Here is a 22,452-nt window from a genome sequence, read left to right on the forward strand (position 1 = left end):
TCACATCCAGTGTTCTGTTCTCCCAACGATCTTTCTCAGCATTGTTGCTTTCCAGTTTTCCCAGAGAGAATCTGTGTTTCAGATTGCATTTTCCGAAATAGATTAGTTGACGTTTTCAAAATGGGGATCTTGTTTTTCTGTACACAGTTCAATTTGTTTTCTCTTGCTAGTGTTTGCATATTCCCTCCATTTTAATTTTCTCTATGAATTTCAATATTGTATTACTTACTCCCTATTCCAGATCATGTATGAATATATTAAATAAAGATGGATGTGTAACTGATAGCTGAAGTTTTTCATCTGATGCTTCCAACAAACCTGAGATATTGCAGCTTGCCTCTTACAAGCAATTTTCATTCCATTACCAGAGCATGTCAGTATTCTTGTCCCAAAAAGACACATAGAATATCTTATTCAAAGATAATTTGTGCAATATTGTATAAAGTGCCTTACCAACAAGTATTTATGGTTTTTCTCTTACCCCCTAATGTTTGATAGCTGTTAAAAAAACAACAACAAACCGAAAACAAACCAACCAACCCACCACACCCTTCCTTCTCCCATCTCGCTCCATAGTCAAAAGAAAACAACTGGTTGTTAAGCTTCCTTTTTCTAATTGAGCATGCTCAGTTTTTGTAAAGCATAGGCTCTGACAGTCTGAATTCCACCAAATCCCTGTGGTTAGTCTTATCTGTTAAGTAGCTGCTTGTGATGATCACCTTCCATCTGAAGGTCTGCACTGGTGACAAGGGATATACAATCCCCTGAGGACTGTTGATTTGGAGCTGCAGTGACCTTTGGTGGTTTTTTTCATCTATTTTAAGAGAAAAGTTTGGTTTAGAGGAAGCTATTTGGTAGAAGCAGCTTACTTTTTAAAATTACTACCAAGTTTTCTTCTGTCTGAAGATGTTTTAGGCTTTGATTTTTTTTTTCTGCTACCAAGTACTATTGTACTATTCATTTTCTAATATGCTAAGCTCTCTATGGTTGTGACTGGATATTTAATTGTGAGTTTCTTACCTGTTGCAATTTTAAAGTTCTTCTTGAAGGACTGTTATCTGTATGAAGTCTCCATTATTCCTAGTAGTCCAGTTATTCTTAGTTGTTTTTAAATGTCAAGCTGAGGAAGATTTTGCTATCACCTGAGCATTGATATGCTAACAGAATGTTCAGCTGCTCTTGATCTCTGTACTGCAGAGGCAGTATCTGTTAATAAGAACTGATGGGAATAATATTTAAATTTTTTTCTCAGTCCTTTAAATAAAGGAGAGCTTCCAAACAAATGCCTCTTAAATTTATTCTTGTAAAACATCATGAGGTTTTAGTAGAAATGGGATTTTTTTTCTACCCCTCCCCCCCCCCCCAACAACAATTATATATCCACTTTGAGCCTACAGTGGAGGTTGGCCAAGGCAAGTAGGTTTATATTACATTCCCTATGGAGACCGTAATCTCTCTGTTTGCTCGACAGTTTCATTACTTTTGAATACATGCTTCAAGAAGATTGCCTTTTCTAATGTTGGTTCATTCTTGTGTGCAACTAGGAATGGTATCTGAAACAGCATGTGTTCTGTGTGCAATTGTATGCGTTTTATTTTGGATACTTTACCCAGCAAGTTTCTTAACACTGCTACTGGGATATAAATAGCAAATGCTAGATCGCAGCAAAGTCAGTGAGGGATGCCTTGTTGTCAGTCTCTCCAGGAAAATCTAGGGATAATTCATGAGTTCTGAAGTGAGCTCTTGGCCAATGACTCATTTTTGTTCTGTTACCTCCCAAAATGAATACACCTACAAATTCTATTACCTTCAAAAATAGATGGTAGTGGGCTTGCTGACTACAGCTTAAGTCTCTTCATATTGAATAGTTAGCATAATCTTTTTAAATTACTAAAATTATTAATTACTTTGAAAGTTTTTTTTTGTTTTTTTTTTTTAGAGCAAAATGTAGAGAGCTACTATGCCATATGACTGTACTTGCAATGATCAGCTCCCACAGGTCAATTAAATGCTTCAGGGTTTAGTCAGCAAGCAGTCAGCCATCACTGCTGCATATACTTAGACAGAATTGAAGTTATTTCTTAATTATTCCATTTAGGACTGGATGGAAAAGGGGTCATTATGGGTTTAAAGCTTTACTTTCGATTTATACGGCTTAGAATTATACTTACAAAGACAAGAGCTTTTCTCTTTGCATAAATTAATTTAAAATCATAGACTTTTGAGTGCTCTTCAGAAAGTAAATGGGATTCTGATTAATTTTAGCTCTGCAATGGCAGGACTTAGTAATGAACTAAATGTAGACTGAAATCATGAGGAAGTTGAAGAGATCTTTTGAAATATGTGTGAAACTGTCAGATGGATCTGCTGAACATGTGTTTCTTTCATATGAGGCAACCAAATGTTTAGGTTTCCAGCCTATATAATAAATTGTGTGCTGTGTGCCTCCCTCAGCCTTCTGTGGCATGTGTTCAAGGTGTGAAACCCATTATTCTAAAAGCTTTAAGTTGTCAGTGGAATTCTAAGAAAGCAGGGAAATATGTGATACTACATTTTGTAAAGAAGCAATCTGTCTAGTTTCCAGTGTCACATTTCGGTGTCTGATTTATTGCGGTTGCATCCATGTGTGCAGCTTATTTGCAGCTCTGGGACATTTGTACAGAGAAATCCTGCACTCTTCAAATCAAAGAATTGTACAGAATGTCCTTCTGTTTTTAAATAGAATCCTTTTGAGTGAACTCACAATCATGAATATTTGTCATGTAATCAGAATGCCAGGTGTACGGAATGTAAAATACCGAGAGACCCAACAGTCTTCCTACTCTAATTGTAGTATTCCCTAGTTACAATTTTCCATTCACTATCTGTTTACCCTTGCATATAATAGTACATTCTTTACAACAAATATGAAAATAAGAAAATAATTTCAGGAAGGTTACTGATTTTTTTCGTCACTCTATCGTAAAGTTAAAATGAATTTAAATTATGAGGTTTTACTCTATATTTACTGACATTCTCTTCAGCATATATTGAAGTTCTGAATATCAAGTCTGTCTATCTTTTTGTTTTCAAATTGCTTATTTAAACTGATAATTTATTTTTAACTGCCTCAAGAAAATGCACAAGAAATAGAAATCAGTTTCAAACAATGAGAGGAGTGAAAACAAGTAGGTGCTGCTTTGATCTCGATTCAGAATAGTTCTGTGAAAACATTGCCTGTTGTCACTTGAGATATCTTATCCTAAATGACAAAAATGTTATTCAAACTTCAATGGCTGATGTGAACTCAGTTTTACCATGTGGTCTGTTATTTCAGGAACACACACAAGAACAGTAGTTTAAGAATTTTATTTAACAGTTAGTTCAGAGATAATTAGTAACTTCTAGTGTGGATCTTTGAGCAGGGAGCACTCAGTTGGAGCAGTCAGAAATGCAGTATGGTGCCACCATAACTGGTAACTGTTGAGGGCCACGTCATGTCACACAGTCAACTACATATTTGTGATCTCCAGATTAAACTCAAGGCTGCCTTTGTTAGTCTAGAATTTACAGTGCTACTTTTCTATATAAAACTGCACTGGATAGATGAGCTGCAGCAACATTTCAGAATGTCCAAAGAAGAGACGAAGCAGTTTCTCAAAAGAGCAACCTGTGGACAACTAAATGGAATTCTACAAAGATCAGAGACCTTATATTTCTCTTTTTAAATGTAATGCCTTGGGAATAAAACCATAAAGTGCCTTATATTTAATTAAGAAAATTTTGCACAATGAGAACAGTAAGACATAGGAATAATATCCCAAGAGAAGTAGTGCATTCCCCTACGCTGGTCAGTTTTGAGTTTGACAGGGTGCTGGGCCATTTCACTTCAAGTACACTATCACCTAGAAAGGTTAGACCAGATGATCCTTGGAGTCCCTTCCACTCTGGCATTCTGTGATTCTATGATTATCTGTGTTAAGGCAAAAAGAGAAAAAGACAGCTTCATGATATATGACTGGATTGGGTTTGCTCAAATCAGACCACCCAACCACAGTGTTCTCCTGGAATAGTAACTTGTGTACAAAGTGTGCATATTTCCTGTTAACCTCTCACTGACTTTAGATAACTTTTCTGGATGCTTACATGGTATATTGTAGCATAGTTGCCAAATATGAACACTTAAAAGATATTTTCTTGAAGAATATTGTTGTGGCCACCAGGTGAGCAGCCAGCTCTTATCTGTAAAGCCAGTTTGAAGAGCAGTGGCAGTTCTGTTGTAGATATTAACTGACACCTTTAAACTAAATCTTTTGCTTCACTGATCATCAGTCTCTGTGTTAAACAAGCCAAAAAACAAGCAGATAAAGGAAAGATTTGAGATTACTGTAAAAACAGTAACGATAAAAGGATTTGCCAGTTCAGAGTCATCTGCCATTTGCCAAGGATTCGATTTAACCACAAACTGATGATTGCTTTACCATCATTTCTCTTTTCAACCAGTATCCTCTGCACCATTTCATGCTTAGCAGAATTATAATTTTCCTTCCAATGCCCAAGGCAGCTGGTTTATCCTGAGTAGGAAGTTTACATTTGCAATGGCAAGACAACTATCTACCTACATGCATAAAATTAATCTCCCAGTCCTCCCCTAGTTGAAGAGCCCAGTTGCTGAAATTTTGCTGCCTGATGGAGAATTTCAAAACCATGGAAGTCAGACTCTGATGGCCTCACAGTTATATCATTATCCTTCATGCAAGTCACAGTGTAAGAGAGGGCTCAGGTGGCAGGGACAGAAAAAAATCCTTATTACTGTATCTGTCAGTGTCATTTGCACTGGCCTCCTCCTAAGAAGACAGTGCAGCATTCGCTACTGAAACAGAAATTGCAAGTTAAAATGTTTCTTAGCTGTTTTATTTCCACTTTTCAAGTTGAATGTTCTATTACCTCTACAGGCAAAAGGGTAAGTTTCCTAGGCAAAAGCATTGTATAAATATAAGCCTTCCTGACAGACGTTCATAAATAATTAGGTCTTTGTACTCCTGAACTGCTTTGCTTTTTTTTTTCATCTTTAACCCCGTTTTTAATGTGCTGTATTATAATGTAAAGGTGAAGGAAACTGTGGCCTGCATATGTCCAAATAGGCTATGTATTGTACGTCTGTCTGTCTGTAAGAATAGGAAGAAAGCCACTGCCCCGAACTGATTTTCCTTTTCCATGCTAAAACGTCAGCAAGATGTTCATTTAGATGTTCTTAGCAACTTGTAATTTTTTTTTACTCTGTGGATGCGAGAGAATAAACAAAATCTATGAAACAAGTAGCCCAAGGACAACTGTGTGGTTTTTCTTATCATGTTTCTTTAGAGGATTAGACTGTATTCTGGCAATTTTTTTCTATGCAGTTTTACCAAAGGCTCATTCAATGTTGAAGTGCTAATATGCAGCAAAACTGTTAAACAACTTAAAATGAAAATAAATAACAGCTTTCCACAGTTCCCAGGATTTTCTATCTATGTCTATGATGAGATTTCTTTAATAGCTTCTTCAGGGATCCATGTTCTAGGAAAAATACTTGTTCCTTTCACATTATGTGCCATGTTTTCAATATTGCTGCTAAAAAGTAGAGTAGTACTAATGACGTTATATAAGAACAAAAGAGTCAAAATGAATCAAGAACAGGTATATTCTAATGTTAAAATACAAAACATATCTGCATATGAATGACTTAATTTTTTTGCTAGGGTAGAAACTAGCAAAATAATGAACACCCAAACACAAGAAGAAAGGCTATAAAATGGAAAAGCACTCTGCTTGAATAATGGCTTGCCCCTATTTTACAGATGGGAAAACTGGGGCACGCAGAAAACTTAATTGATTTCCCTAGTGTCACCCTATAAATCATTGATGTGACAAGGCCTAAAGCTGATTCTCTCTGAGAGCTGTGCAGCTAACTCTGCCTGAATCTCTTCAATAAACAGATTCTGAAAGCATGTTCTCTTCCATGCAGTAATTTATACTTGATGCATGAGAAGCCTGAAGTATGAGCAGATAATGCTATTTGATCTGTATTTTGCAAAAAGCCCTTCCAGATTCTCTGTTCTACTTGATCTGCTTTTTTTCATGAACAGATTTTGTGTTGCCGCCTTCTTTCCTTGTTCAATCTCCTTTCTCTTTGTGTAAATGAAATGGCATATCCTCTCTCCCAGGTTCTGCATTTATTTCATGCTCTCTTGAGTTTGGATCACATAACTCATCTCAGCCTCTCTGAGAGGCTAGCCTCTTCTTCACTGAAGCTAGGTCATGAATAATTTCCTAGAAAGTGAAGCATTACCTCTTCTTCAACCCTGGAGCAGAGGGAATATCAACTGTGAGCAATTATTACCAGTACCAACCATCTAAAACTGTAACCCTCCGAGTCCTAAAGGTCCCTTCTTATCAATGGACTCTATATGACACTGAAATTCCTACATGGTTTGCGAAGCCTCCTCACCTTCCTTGCCTCTATATAAAGTCCTTCTTTTAATCATTCTCTTTTGTTAGTGCCATTTGTAAATACTGGACTCCACAGTCAATGTCAGGCTTCTGTTGTGTGAGGATTGCTAGGTGCTAGCAGTCATGAGTCATAACATTTCCTGCCTTGTCATCTGACCTTGAGAAATTAAAACAGCTTTGGGACAAACCTAAACTGAGTCCTTGGTTTGGAGGCATTTTTTCTGCCTTTAGAACCTTCCAGTCACTTGTGGCTCATACTATGACTTACCTCACTGCATTGTATCTTAAAAGAATTTGGAAAAATATTTGAGAAATTTATTAAATGGTGAGAATTTTTATGACAAAAGTTTAAAACTTATTTTTTAAGTGCTTCGGATACAAATGTGACTAGGTGTCTCATGCTACCTGAAAGGCTAGGTATTTCCTTTGTCAGAAGCGCTCTTCAGAGATTAAGTTTATAATAGTCCTTTAAAAATATGGCAAAAGCCCTACTTTCTCTACTGGCATTCAAGCATAATGGAATATAGTAAAATCCACTATATAAAAATGACAGAGTATTTTGGCAAACATGTCTGTAAGCTGTTTTAATCTGTGATCTTGAAGAAGGAAAATTTTTTAAAAGGCAATCTAAGGTTATGGCCAATTGAACTGGGTTTGGCCAAGCTGGAGTTAATTCTTCTCACAGCACCCATTTAGTGCTGTGTTTTGCAGCAGTAGTTGATAATACAGCAGGCCAGGTCCAAACCACCATACCGACTTTCATGATGAATTAATGATGAAGCATCTCGTATTCACAGTTAAAGTGTTGATTTGAAGGTTGGGTGGAGTTTCTGGGGTTTGGACAAAAATTGTTATTCCATTACTTTCTTAGGCACAGACACTCCATTTATTAGTAGGTCTTGAACCAAGTATATTAAGTGTTAAGTGGGATCTGTTTTATTATTTATATTCATCTAGAACTCTTGGGCGGTGCTGTAAATGCAGGGTTTCCAAGACATAATCTGTTCTCATATTGATACTGCCTTTTATAACACAGGATAGGCATACTTCTAATTAAAGTTGCAATAAGTTATCCTGCAGCATGTGGTACTAAAAAACATATGCTGAATTCTGGGGGTTGTTACAATGGCTTCTAAGGCATGGCATGATTTCTTCTCACCACAGAAATCCTGTCCCCTGCTATGACAGCCTCCTTCTATCTGCTTTCAGCCTGGCTTGCTGAAAACAGTCTGGAATCAGCACAGCCTCCTTTTCTCTCCCATCAGAGGGGGAGAATCCCTGACCGTGCCCCTGAGTCATAGAAACAGTGTAAAAATGCTCCTGGTCAACCATATTACTGCTGATGAAAATGAAATATAAGATCTGATCTTTGGTATCAAAAGATGAAAATTCACCTTATCCTTAGCAACACATTGCTGTTGCATCTGAAGCTGTCAGTGCTACGTGATTTGCTGAAGTAACCAATGGTGATAATAAGAGTGGTGAAGTTTGCCCTTTAATTCCTGAAAGGAAGTTGGATCAAGGAGGGGTCAGCCTCTTCTCCATGCTGGCAAATGACAGGACTAAACAAAATGGATGCAGACTGTGCCAGGGGAGTTTTAGGCTGGATGTTAGGAAATACTTCTTCACTGAAAGGGTTATCAAACATTGGAATGGTCTGCCCAGGGCAGTGGTGGAGTTGCTGTCCCTGGGGGTGTTTAAACAGCATGTGGACCTGGTGCTTAGGGATATGGTTTAGTGGTGACCTTACAGTCAAAGGTTGAACTAAATGATCTTGAAAGTCACTTCCAATCAAAGATACTCTGTGATTCTGCAGATGCAGAAAAAGCTTTTGTGTGCTGAGTTCTGTTATCACCATTTACTGGTTCCAACCACTAATCAAGTTACTAGCATATGATGTTTATCATTGAGCTGTGTCCTAAAGTTTTGACATTGAGCTCTGATAATATCCACTTTGTCCACGTATAAATAAGGAATTACATCTTTCCCCTTATTTGAAATCTTTAGTGATGAATAGAGAAGCTTAAAAATAAAATAAAAAAGCAGGAAGAAGCAATTACACTGGCCAGTTCCTTTTGCTTCAGAATTCTGCAATTGCAAATATTTAAATAAAATCTCCAGTAATTCTCAATTAAATTCAATTCTCAATTAAATTCTTAGTTTAAATTTTAAATTTTCTGACTCTGATTTCTGTCTTTACTGTAATCCCTGTCAAGTTTCTAGAGCTTGAGAAACCTGAGCGACACTGAGGTGTTTGTGTCATTTTTGCCATGGTAGCTAGGATAGACAGAAGGACTAGAGTGAAATAGATGGAGAGTCAGTTGGGTGCAGGAGATACTGGATAAATTTTTATGTTAACTAGAACCAACTGAAAAAATTAGTTCAATGTGAAGATACATCTTTAATGTGGTAAACTGCGGTGCCATTTCTGCCACCTTTAGGAGAAAGAAACAGTCCTAAAATTGTTTAGTTAGGAGCCACCTTGTATTCAGGCAGTAAGATTCATTCCTATTTCTTCAGTATACCATAATAAAACCCTAGACCTCATGCTGGCTGTCTTGGCAATCCTCTTGGCTTGAGCATTATGAAACATGCATTAGCCCAGACCTGTTTACCAGTATAGCTGGTGAACCCAGCCATAGCTGTTATGGCAAGCAATTTTGTCTTCATAATTGCATGAAACAGCATAAAAAGTTAACCATCATTCTTTTCTCCTGTCTTACATACCTGTTTTATGTGATCACCTCACAGAATGTAGTTTATGTTCTTCTTGCTGCTTCTGACATAAAGAGATAAAACACAAGCCATGAGCGGCTGATGGTGATCCAGAATTTGATTTGGAGAGTTCATAGCTGCGAAAGTGTAAAAGTGACTAAAAAGACCTAGGACTGGCTCATTTTTTGCCCCATCTCAACGATTTAAAAGGCAATTTAGGGTTAATTACTAGCATTTTGCCTTTGAAAACCAGCTGCTTATTGTGCTGTCACCTTAACTGGTATACAGTAGAAAGGTGTAATAGGGGAAAGTAGTGTAGATTTTGAAAGTGGAAAACAGTAAGCTTCATTTCTTTTCATAGTCACTTTTTTCTTCTAGAACAGAAGTGATTTATCCTGCAATTTTCTTCTTAACATCCTTTAATGATTAATAAAGAATTGGTTAGAATTACTCTTGTAGTATGCTAATGAAGAGGTGCTTCTTCTGGTTACTTTTTTTATATGCTAGTAATTGGCATAGCGTTTAAAGCTAGTAAAATGCATCACAACCAGCTTGACAGGACTGACTATTAAATTCTAAACAACATGAAATCACACTACATTTATCACTCTTTAATGAATCATTCACTTTGGTCCCTCTGTAAACCCTTGATGTTATTTGTTGTTCAGTACCACGACTCTAGAAGTGTCAGCAGTTCCAGGGTCTTACCTTGCCTTAGACTGAAAAAACCCTGAAGTGTGTAATTTTTGATCATATATTTGCTACCATCAAAATAAGAGAAAATAATATCATTATCCTGTCCTCATTAACATTATCAGCTTCTGATGATGTTCAGATGCTTTCTTCTCTTAGTAGCCTGTGATTCATGTGTGCAAAAGGGGCTTTATTATTCTCTTGAAAAGAAAGCTGATAAATATTTATAACCTTTTTTTAACTCTTTCAGTTAGTGTCACCATTTTGAATTCTTACCTAATTAACTTGCAACAATGCTATGTATTTTTTGTGTTGTTAAATGTATTAATGCAACTTTGGGTGGATTTGAGGGAAGAGATGGATTTAGGATTGTATTTGGGGTCATTCTGTCTGGTTTATTCCATCTGTTCTTCTTTGTTGTCAGATGAGATGAGCAGAGAAGATTTGCTTCAGTTGTAGGATAAACAGAAAAATTATGTTGATACTTTGGACAGAAACCAAACTTTTTGGAGCAATCTCTTTGGTGTATTTGACTTAAATATTAGACTATAAGATGTATTCTAAAAACACCCAGTCTTACAGTGGGGATTCCAGTATCATGTCAGGGAAGATGACATTGACTGTTGATTTGTATCAGTACTATCTTCACTTTGTCATGTGTTCTTGCATCCAGTGTTTTCACTTGTTCCAAACTTTTTAATGCTTTATCCTGTGTATGAGAAAGCAATGTGCAGTTATGCCTGTGATATACTTAAGTTAGCTTATGGTTGGGTCTTTTATTATTGCTGGCAATTCTCTCCAACAGCTGATGATGCTGCAGCTGTGGTGAACACGGCATTTCATCAGTCTGTGCTGCATCAGCACCTTTCTGGCAGAGCCACTGGTGAGCAGTTTTCTTTCCACAGTGTAGACAAGACTTTAGTCTGAGAAACCAGATTGGCATTGCAAGTTCCTGAAGTAATTTCTGGAGAAGTTATTTCATAGGGTATTTACCAAGATGATTTATAAATCCTCATATAACGGATACATGTCCAGGCTTATGCAGCTGTTAAAAGAGATCACTGAAACAGGAATTGCATATTGTTGCCTTAGCAACTGCCACTTCATACTGTGCATAAATCACTTGGAAATGTGCAGTGTATCTTAAGGAATTGCTTCCAACAAAAACAGCCAGTCTTAAATAGTTTAAAATAATTCCACTGAAGAAGCTGAAAATGAAGACCATCATAACAACAGCCATCACAATTTTAACCTTGATAGCTCAACTTGTTAAAAAAAAGGGGGGGAGGGGCAAAATAAAATTTAAAGAACCCAAATATTTGTTTACTCATGGCCACCAGAATTCACGATTGACAAATTGCATGGAAGTTGCACATGTTTTTTAATCATTCCTCTCAACCCCGTGTTCCATTCTAGAAGATCAACATTAATACTGTCGTTTCCTATACTTGCATTTTAAATGTCAAATTTCCTCAAGCCAGACTGTTTGTCTTGGGTTTTGTTTTGTTTGCAAACTGTTACAGATATGAAAAGAAGACCTTAAACATACTTTACATACCCAGATGTTTCTTGTTCCTGTTTTGAGCTGATCTTTACATTTCAACTTTTTCTGTAGATACTTAGCAGTTTCACAGAGTTTGTTAGATCATCTTAAAAAGAGGGAAGAGGCTTTTGCCAGTATTATGTTAAGGCAGTTACTCATGCTACATGATAGCCTCAAATACCAGTTCTGCACATGGTATTTTATATTGCTATAGCAACTTCCCCAGCTTTGTGGACAATACTGTGTGAGCCGTGTAACAGTCAGAATTGGATTTTGCACATGTGGAAACAGAGTCTCAAGGAGCACAAGGAAACATCCAGAGTCCCTTAGCAACGTTGTGCTGGATCCAGAATAAAACCTGATTCTGCCACCTCATCCTCTTACTGCTTTAGCCCAGGTTTACAATATAACCAAATAAGAAATACTGCATTAAGGGGCAATGTATTCACAAAACTAATTTTCCTTTTATAATGTAGTACATGGTGAATAAAATTTAGAAAGAATGTGATGGAGTTGTCAACATGCTGCTTTTATTACCCCTTTTCTAGGCAATGGAAAGGACAGACAAGGAAAATGCTAACTTACAGAATTTAAAAGGACTCAGATATTTTGAGGACCAGTTGTCATTTTTAGGTCACCGATCACATCTCTGAATATAATTTTCATCTGAGCTGCATGGCAGGGTTTGTATGTGCTGGAAGAAGCTACATTTTCACAGCAGGAGACCAAATCAAAATGAAGCAGTCAGATGCAGGTGCACAGTAATAGAAAGGATCTATTTACCCTGAAGCGTGAGCAATGGGCCAAGAAAGCAGAAGCAGTCTACTTCCATTTCTCGTCTCCTTCTCTCCCTACCTTTTCCCTCCCCCCTAGCTGTGCCAACAAATTCATAAGGGGACCAAAGAGAAGATGTTCACTTGCTTTTAATGAGCTGTGTTGCCTGCTGCTGAAGGTCTGAGACACTGCTGATTGTGTACTATTAGAGCTGTCTATCTTTAATTTCTACCTAATCTTTCCTTCCTGGTTGCACAGCCTCAAGACAGCCTGGAAAATGGTTGAAGGAGACTCTCCTATGGGCATCTGTTGATTCTGCCCATTCTGAATTCTTGAATAAAGCTATGGAAAGAGCAGTATGTCTGAAGCATGTGTACTGAAAATGGGGAAGGGGATGGCAGGGGGAAGGCAGTTTGCTTAGGTATTTCATAATAGTACATTTTATGTAATCCTTTTGAAATAAATTTCCTGAGCTTCAGTTAAAGATAGGCTGAAAGGAGGTTGTGGCCAGGTGGGGGTTGGTCTCTTCTCCCAGGCAACCAGTGACAGAATGAGAGGACACAGTCTCAAGCTGCACCAGGGGAGGTTAAGGCTGGATGTTAAGAAAAAATTCTCCACAGAAAGAGTGATTGGCTGTCGGAATGGGCTGCCCGGGCAGGTGGTGGAGTCACAGTCCCTGGAAACGTTTAAAAAAAGACTGGATGTAACACTTAGTGCCATGGTTTAGTTGATTAGATGGTGTTGGGTGATGGGTTGGACTTGATGATCTTGAAGGTCTTTTCCAACCTGGTTAATTCTGTGATTCTGTGATAACGGTGGCTTGATATATCAGGTGTTGGTTGGTTGACAGATGAGACACCTTGATTAATGTTTGCTGCTTTTGACTTGAGATTCTGGAGTTCAATGTTCAGGAACTAAGTATTTTCCTACATTCAGAGATGACCACCCATTGCTGTTTCCAAGACTGCAAAAAAAACCTGAGCAATGTAATTAAGGGAGAAACACTGACTCATAGTGAGTATGAAGTGGTAAAAATTTAACCACACTAGACATAAGTACAAAGCGGTCTGATACAGATTGTGGAACCAGTAATACCCACTCTCTTTTACCAGATTTATTTGTGTTTCATACATAGCTCTGTGATCTATGTAAAAGATTGAGAATTTTGTTTTCCTTGATTTTTGTGATTAAGTAATGACATTGTAGTACTGAGATATCAGCATCTACATCTGGGAGGAGGAAGTAGGAATACATGAGATCTATGTGGATAATTCTGCAGGTTACTGGGTGCCACTGTAGTGGTCAGGTTCTGGTTTTTTCCTGAGGTGTAAAATGGGCCAGAAACATGTTGCAAAAAAATAATCTAATTGATGCTTGTATGATGTAAAAAATAGAGGACTCCTAATAATAATGTCATTCTGTTGCTGCATTTCATGAAACCATAGAGTTGTTTTGGTTGAAAAATACCTCTATGGTCATCGAGCCCAAGTGTTGAGCTACCACCACCATGGCCATTATAACAATGTCCAAGAGTGCCATGTCTACACATTTTGGAATCACCTTCAGAGACGGTGACTCCACCACCTCCCTGAGCATCGTCTTCCAACACCTGACCACCCTTTCAGTAAAAAATGTTTTCCTAATATCCAATCTAAACTCCCCTGGCACAATTTGAGGCCATTTCCTGCATTCTATCACTTGATGCTAGCAAGAATAGACTGAGCCCCACCTTACTACAGCCTCTTTTAGGTAGTTGTAGAGAGCAATGAGCTCTCCCCTCAGCCTCCACTTCTCCAGGATAAACAATCTGCAAAGCCTTATACTAAGTATGCTCCACAATCTTTGGGATCAGAGTCTCAGCCACTCTTCTTCAACATGAATGGAGATGTTCATTGATTCCACTATGAATTGAACTCAACCTGAAAGGACTCTTTGGCAACTATCTGTAAATCAGTGCCTTCTGTGGAAGGAGTATAGAAAAATAGTGGTTATTAGTGTAATTATTATTTTTTCTAGCCAAAAATAGTCTCTTAAAAACAAAACTAGCAAAATTCAGATGAAAGAACAATAAGGAAGCTGTAACAAATATCATGTACCACATGCTCTGACTGTCATGAGTCATTAATCAACTGGAATGATTACAGTTTTCATTAACTCAAAAAAAAAAGATGAGGACCAAACATTATCTGAGTATAATGACAGCAGGCCATTGTTGAAGTTACATAGAAATACTCTATCACAGCACATGAACAGGGCCCATCATTTGCACCCATACTATTGTGGAATTTAAAAATCAATCTTGTGGTTTATGTGATTCAGTCAGTTTTGTTTTAAGGAACAAACCTAATTTGACTGCAGCCAAGAGGGATGTTTGACTTTTCTTACTGTTCATTCATTCTAGAAAATCAGCCAGCTGGAAAAACTGCTGCTGATGGTATTTGGTAAAGGAAAAAACGTGTTATAGAATTATCATGTCAGAGTTTCCTGTAGAATACATGAAAATTAAATAAAAGTTCATAAGTGATTTGATTACTAATTCTGAGATTTACAAGCTGCATGGCAACTGTTGCAGTGTAGGAGGTTATAGGACAGGCAGTGCTTGCTGCATTATTTTGGGTGAAAACAATTCTTCTGGAGTAAATTATGTGACCAATCCATCTTGGGATGGGGGAGGTTGTCAGGCAGATTTTTTGCTCTGGTGCATTATTATTATTTTCATGCTCTCCTCTATAAAGAAAAAACAAATCCTATTGCTATAGGAATCTTTCCAAACTGAGATGCCAGAGCTGAGTTTCCTCAGTTCCAGATGCTTTGTCAGAAGTGTAGTTCCCTGAGAGCTGGAACTCGTGCATACCTGCAGAAGCAGATGAAAGAATAGGAATAAAAATAAGACACTGAATTACTTCTGCTGGTACATGCCTGAAAAAAATCATCAAAGGTTATTATAATTATCACAGTTATTAGATATCATGTCTGGTTTCTGCATATTTAAATTCTTTCTGAAAGAGGTGAAACTTAGGCACTTAGAGATCCCAGGGGAATAATTGCAGAAATGATGACATATTCCGCTTCTTGAACAAATTTCAATACCAAAGCTGCATTCTGCATACTTAAATTTCTTCTTAATTATACTTGGATGCAGGATAGATAGTCATTTTCTGTCTTACAAATGCGTGTAGCCAATTAGTCCTGTAGATCATGAGTACCCAGTGGCCTAACTCATTAAATGGAATTTTCCTTTTCTGTTGTTATGGCAAAAGAGTCTGCAAATAGCTGGATATCATCTTTCTCTGTGAGCTCAGCCTTGGCCAAGGCTACAGATCCCGTAACTTGAGCAAGCAAACAATTGCTGGAGTTACCTGTGCTCCTTACAGTATGCCAGGTTAGGTGGGAGTGGGAGTGTTGATCTGCATGAGAGTAGGGAGGCTCTACAGAGGGACTTGGATAGATTGGATCAATGGGCCAGCTTTAATGGGAAGAGCTTCAACAAGGCCAAATGCCAGGTCCTACACTTGGGTCACAGCAACCCCAAGCAATACTACAGGCTTGGGGAAGTGTGACTGGAGAGCTGTCTGGCAGAAAGGGACCTGGGGGTTCTAATTGACAAACAACTGAATATGACCAAGCTGTGTGCCCAGGTGGCCAAGAAAGCCAATGGCATCCTGGCTTGTATCAGAAATGCTGTGTCCAGCAGGAGCAGGGAGGTGATTGTCCCCTTGTACTCAGCTCTGGTGAGGCCACACCTCGACTGTTGTGTCCAGTTTTGGGCACCTCAATACAAGAGAAATGCTGAGGTGCTGGAGCGAGTGTAGAGAACGGCAATGAAGCTGGAGAAGGGCAATGAAGCTGGTGAAGGGCCTGGAGAATAAATCTTATGAGGAGCAACTGAGGGAGCTGGGGCTGTTTAGTTTGGAAAAGAGGAGGCTGAGGGGAGACCTCGATGTTGTCTACAGCTACGTAAAAGGACATTGTAGAGAGACTGGTGCTGGTCTCTTTTCCCAGGTAATTAGTGATAGAACAAGAGGGAACGGCCTTAAGCTGTGACTGGATAGGTTTAGACTGGACATTAGGAAAAAAAAATTTCATGGCAAGAGTGGTCAGGTATTGGAATGGGCTGCCCAGGGTGGGCATTGAGTCTCCAACTGTGGATATGCTTAAGGGTTGTTTGGATGTGATGCTTGGGGTTATGGTTTCGGGGTGAACTGTGTAGAGTAAGGTTATCGGTTGGACTTGGTGATCCTGTGGGTCTTTTCCAACCTGAATGTTTCTGTGATTCTGTGATAGTCTTGTGTGTGTGTATGTGTTGTAAATTGGTGTAGGCTGTTGGGCTCCTCTGCACTTCTGGTACTTAATTCTACTGCCACAGTTTTGGTGCTGTGTGATGAATTTAGTCTTCCTGATCTCCTTCCATTCCTGAGAAACTCCGAGCCCAGAAGCTCTGTCTGGCCCACCAAGACATGGAGACCTGAGCTCATGGAAGCAAAGATAAGAAAAGCTGTCAATGTGTCTCTGAAGAAACCACTGCTTACGTCAAACGGTCAAACACGAGTGTTATTCGTCTGTTGTAGGTTAAGTAAAACTAAGAGTTAGTTGATATAACCATAAAGAAAAGTCCTCCAAAGGATAGAGATTCCCAAGGGGATGAACATTTTATCCCAGGATATTGGAATCTGTTCTATTCTATTCCATTTTCCTGTATTTCTCTATTTAAGGGAGTGCATAGACAAATCTCTCTCTTCCCTCTCCGTCTGGGGAAGAGTGTGTGTGCCTTATCTTATGGTTTTCTGTTCGCCTTGGCTGGCAGGGAGCTTCAAGCTACACTACAGGGCCTGCTGAAGCCTGCAGTAGGCCTGAGTCTAGGTTGGGGCGGGTTCAGTTTGTCCTGCACTTGGACCTGCTGAAGCTGAGGGGGTGGAGGTTTCTGGAAGGATCTGGAAGGTTTTGGCCTGGTAGGCCCAGGCAAAGGACTGAGCTTAGTCTGTGAATGTATTCCTTTTACCCAAATACCTTCTGTATATCTTTGGAAATAGAATTTCCATTTAAACATCCAATCAACGTGGAGCATTTTTATCTTACTCCTTGGAAAGGGGCAAAAATCTTCTCTGTCCTTTTGCCATGGGCAGCTCGTGGCTCAAAACTAGGATGACTTCTTTCTGATTTTTTTTTTTTAGTAGTAGTTTTTTTTATTAGTTTTTTTTATTAGTAGTTGTATCACTTTTTTGCATATCTTATTTGTTGTTCTGTCTTCTGAGTGTATGAAGGTAACACATGTAGCTTAGATTACCTCAGAAGTAAAACTGATAGAGATGATGAAAGCAGAATGCTGTGACCAGTGAGACCCAGGGAGCCACAAGACAATTGTGAAATGAGTCACAGACCAGTCTTGCTTTAAGCTGGTTTTGCTAAGTTACAGTATCAGTAAATAATGAATGCAGTATGAGAACATGACTGGGTAATTGGATGTGGTGCTTTTCAGTGGTACCCTGTCTCCCCAAGGGTGAATGTTGCTCATCTAACATTTCATCCTACTCCTTTTTTCATAATGCTGCATGACATCAGAGGCTTTGGTACTGTAGTGCTACAGGAGATACTGGGTTGCAATGTTAAAAGCTGCAGTCTCAAATGTTGTAGAAACAACAAAACTCGACATTCAGGGAGAGTGTTCCCTGTAATCTTATTACTGGCTTAGTTATCTCCAGTGCCTTCTTGACACATATTTCCAAAACTCCTCTGGGGATTTGAATTGAATAACTGTTTTAGTATTAGTAAAAGAAAAACACCCCACCTTACTGTTCTGGGGAACGGTAAATGGTTACACTGGATTTAGGTTACTAAAATTTGTGTATATTGTGTCTGTTATACATTATTACAGATTTCATAGAGAAACATGGACAGACATTTTATATGTGCTATTAAAAAAGCTTTAAACACCTCTTAAAAGTATGCAAAAATATACATCTTTTATACTATTAGGATTCTGTTAATGAGTGTGTAAATCAGGGCTTGTGATCCTTCTGCTCTGTACCCCACACTTGTGGTGCGGGGGAAATAGCTAACTGCCTTTGGGAAGATGTGCCAGGTGCTTGCCATCTCCTGTCTGCTCCATGGTTTACTTTGGGAATACTGCAGGTTAGTGCACAGAGAAAGGAAAGGGCAAGAGCAAGAGTTACTTCACTATTGTGTGTGTGTATGCATTATATGTGTACTGCTATTTAGATATGACCTTGCTGTTCTTATTTCTTCAGGTTTTTCTGTCATTGACTGTTAGAGAAAATCTTAATCTTATCTTTTAACTTTATTGTTTGTACCTTAAAGAATCAGAACGTTATGATCTTACCTACATCATCTTTCTAATTCACATATCCCTTATGATGAAGGGCTTAAAACTTCTACATAACAGCTGCCACTAGAATATGGGGAGTCTTTCAGGACAGGGGGCAGAGTCCTGAATGCAGCTTTGCTCTCATATATTAAAAGTTTGGAGTTAAATGAAACCTTTTTGAATCTCAAAACAGCAGTAAAAGCATTTAGTAAATTTAAACTGATGGACAGCTGTGATTTGCAGAATGCATCTGTCAAATAGGTTAGAAATAATCCAGGGCACATTTAGATGAAAAAAAAAAAAAAAGAAGAAAAAATGTGAGAGAGACATAGGCTCAGACTAAAAATGTGAGCTGAATGTCTTCTGAGGTTTGCAGAAATTAGGCTATAAAATTCATTATACAACAGTGTTTATTTAGGCTTTAATATGGCTGTGTCTGTGAGTTGTTAAAAACTCTTCTTCATTCAGTCTTTGTAGTATATAATGTTGACTCCACTGTCATGGAAATCAGTGTGATCTCATGAGTACAGCTTAGTGAAATCAGCAGGCAGGGATAAACAGGTACCATGTCATATGAAGTAACAAGGTGGCTTTTAAATGAAGGAAGGCAAACAGATGAGCTTGATGTCGTCTAGCAATTTTGCAGTGTACTGCAGTTCCCTTTTTCTCTCAGGTGCTGCTTGTTTGTTAATCATAAGGCTGTTGGCCTAAGGTGTTACCTTTTTTGTGATTGCTTGCAATTTTATGCTGAAGCATTTCTTTCATTAGTTGGATAAAGCTGTAATGGACTCTATGCACATCTCACTTTTTGTTGCTGAGTTAAAAAGTAAAAATCAGCTTATATTTACAAACTGGGTTTTCCTGTTAAGCCGTTACAGTACCACAGTTCCAGCCCTCAGTTCTGACTTTTAACCCTGTCAGTTTCAGAAAGTTTGAATAGGGCCTTCTCTGCCCTTCTTTCTTGCTGACAGAGATTTTCCTCAGGGAATTTTGTTATTTCTGGTAAGAACATTTGCTTGTATTTGCAGCTCTCTACTGAGTGTAGTTAATCGTTTTTATTTTCTGAGTAATTTTTCTTTTATCTTCCAGGTTGGTGAGAGGCAGAGAGTTCTGGTAACAGAAGAATCCTTTGATTCCAACTACTATGTTGCTCACAATTCTTTCTATGAGCAGGTACAGTTAAATAAACAAAATAACATCTTTTTGGTTTATTTTTGCCTTCTGATAATCTCATCAAGACAATGTGCCACAATGAAAAGAAATTTAAAAACAAACAAACAAAAAGTAATAAGAACAAAAAAGAAATAAGAAACATTTTCTCGGAAAGGTGTGCCCATCAAGACTTTTTTTATGAGATATTTTGTTGCTGTGTTGTAAATACAATTTTCCTGAAATTATGTAAAGAAATACACAGTGGCTCTTTGAGTATGCAACGTGGGGAGGATACCCAAATAGCATGATTTGAATGGTTTAATAAGCTGTTAATTACTGCAGTAATTTTAATTTCTGTGTCTCCAAACCATTGTTTTCTGAATAGCTGAATTCTGATAATTTCCATACATCTTTCAGAAAATCCTTTCAGGCAACGCAGTTTGAAAAAAAAATAATTTCAAACTATAGGAAAGGTCAGAAACTTGTTTAGATTAACACTGCAGCCTGATATGTTGCATTTCCTTCTGTGTTCATTCTATAAGTGAATTCTTTTCACATAGAAATATTTTCTTTGAGCTAGGAAGGAAGTACAGCATTTGTTTCACGAAACTGGTATTTTGGCTCAAAAGCAGATGACTTGCTGGAAACCAATAAAATTGGCTTTTGTGAATCATGATGATTTCATTCTGCTTTTGCCTTTGGCTTTTTATCTATTTTCTTGCACTGAGCTGTCTACTGTTTGCTTCTGCTACCTTTAGTTGGATGTCTCACCTTGGAGAAGCTATCAATGATGGCTGTGCTCATATGGTCACTAATAGTGCTTTCTTCTGATTCTGGGTTGTGTTGCAGCACTTATGTGTTTATTTTTGCTTAGTAGTAAGTAACATTACAGGTCTTGAAATATCTATTTCTATTTGATGTGTGGTTCACTACTTGTTTTTTTCCTTGGCTTCTTTTTAATCTTTTTTTGTTTGGTTTGTTGCAGGGGGGTTTTTTGTTTGCTTTTTGTTATATCTCTAACCTCTAAGTTTTATATATAGCTGTTCCTTGCTTTTGTAGCTTATCAGTCTAGTTGGAGGAATGTGGCTTTCCTTATAGAAATTAAAAAGAAGTTGCTTGGGGCTTTTTAGTGTTCAATGCTTGTTTTATTAAAATGTCATTAATTAAAGGAAAAGCAGTATGTGCAAAAAAGCGTTGATTTTTTTACCGGATGTTTGTATACCCGATAAAAACAACTCCTGGTTGGGACTGGTAAAGAATTCACAAAATACAAATAGTGACACAGAGAATAATCTCCAATTTTATTATGTAAGAAATATTTCCCATTATTAAAATGTATGTCTTTTCCCTAAAATCCTATGTGTGGAGTGTTTGACAAGGGTAATATCCTACTGTTCGCCCAGGTGAGCACGAAACTTGGTGCTAGTGACTAACTCTAGTAGTATTAAATTTGATCATAGTAAATTGAAAACCACTTTTGAGTCACTAAGTATCTTACTATACTTTGGAAGCTGAAGCTGAGAGTCTTGGTAGTAGTGTTCTGTTAACTCAAACAGTTATCGAACCTATTCTCTCTTCACGAAGCTCATCTATATTAAAAATTTGCTATTAAAGCCATGTTGATGGAGCCACACTGACAGCCTTCCTGGTAGAACTGCAGCTTATATTTGTGGAGTCTTTGGTGATGTAGTTTAAGGTACTTTATTGAGCATAATAACCTAAACTGACCAAAGGGTACTTTGCCACAACAGCAGTCAAAATGAGGGTTTCTTTTGGTGGAGCTTTGGTTGGAGATTTTTTGATAACAAATATATGAAGGTATGCCAAGCCTGACTGCTTGCCTGTTTACAGAACCTTCCCTTAACCTCTTTCTTTTTCTGAAGTGGTAGTAACTTACCCCCATCTGTCCCTGAAGATTCATACTTAGTTGCTACCATTTCACATACGGAGATACCAAGATTTACAGAGGTCAGAGGCCCAGTGATGCTTTGTTACCTGAATTTCCCTTGATTTTAATTTGATGGAGATGAATTCTGTGGGAAGAACTGTGATCTAGTCCCATTGTAATACCATCTCAGCATTAGGATCCTGGATTTGTGTTTGCTACTTAGTTTGAATTTGTCTCAGCTTGTCCATCTCTGAAAGGCAAATATGTGTGCTTTTCTTGGAAGATGCTTAGGAAGCTCAGCAGAATCCTAGGACCTGGAAGCTCCTACAGTCATGAACACCTTGAGCCTTCAGGGAAAAAAATGAAACTACTGGCAATGATTTCCTCCAAGTGAGACAGCCAATGCTTGTGATAAATTAAAATTGAGAGGCACTATTGGCAACAAAGTGCTCTCCAAATGTGGCTGGCACAGAGTTTACCTCTGAAAATCCTCTGCACATGTAGTCTAAAAATCAAGCCATTTTAAAACGTTTAAATTTCAGTGTCCAAAAATCAGGATATATGTATGTGCTCATCACCTTTGAAAAGCTCACATTTGTGTGTGGATGAACATAAAGCAAATACAATTAAATAAATCCCTGTGATTCAGTTTTTCATTGTTTAATCAGGAAAGTACTCCTCTTTTTTAACTGCTTCTGAGCCTTTTTGTGCCATTTTTCTTTCCAGCAAAAAGTATCAGTCCTGTATGTTAAGGGGCTCTTTCTTTTTCTAGTATGCATGACCAAGGAACATCTGTTGTGTGGTGTCTTTTTCGTGAAGTTCTTACAGGACTGTTCTGCAGATTCAGGGCAGGGTGGCATTGGTTACTGACCAAAGAAACACACTCGTCCATTT

The 22,452-nt window shown here is 38.0% G+C and overlaps 1 protein-coding gene across 1 annotated transcript in view; it reads left to right on the top strand.

The window, feature by feature from the left end:
- Nucleotides 1-22,452, top strand: part of CDKAL1 (CDK5 regulatory subunit associated protein 1 like 1) — a 415,443-nt gene that overhangs the window by 366,858 nt on the left and 26,133 nt on the right. The window contains exon 12 of the mRNA XM_054381757.1: nt 19,608-19,691. Coding sequence (XP_054237732.1) covers nt 19,608-19,691 — 84 coding nt within the window. The remainder of the gene's footprint in view (nt 1-19,607; nt 19,692-22,452) is intronic.

The sequence above is a fragment of the Indicator indicator genome, chromosome 6 (assembly GCF_027791375.1).
Source record: "Indicator indicator isolate 239-I01 chromosome 6, UM_Iind_1.1, whole genome shotgun sequence".
NCBI lineage: Eukaryota > Metazoa > Chordata > Aves > Piciformes > Indicatoridae > Indicator > Indicator indicator.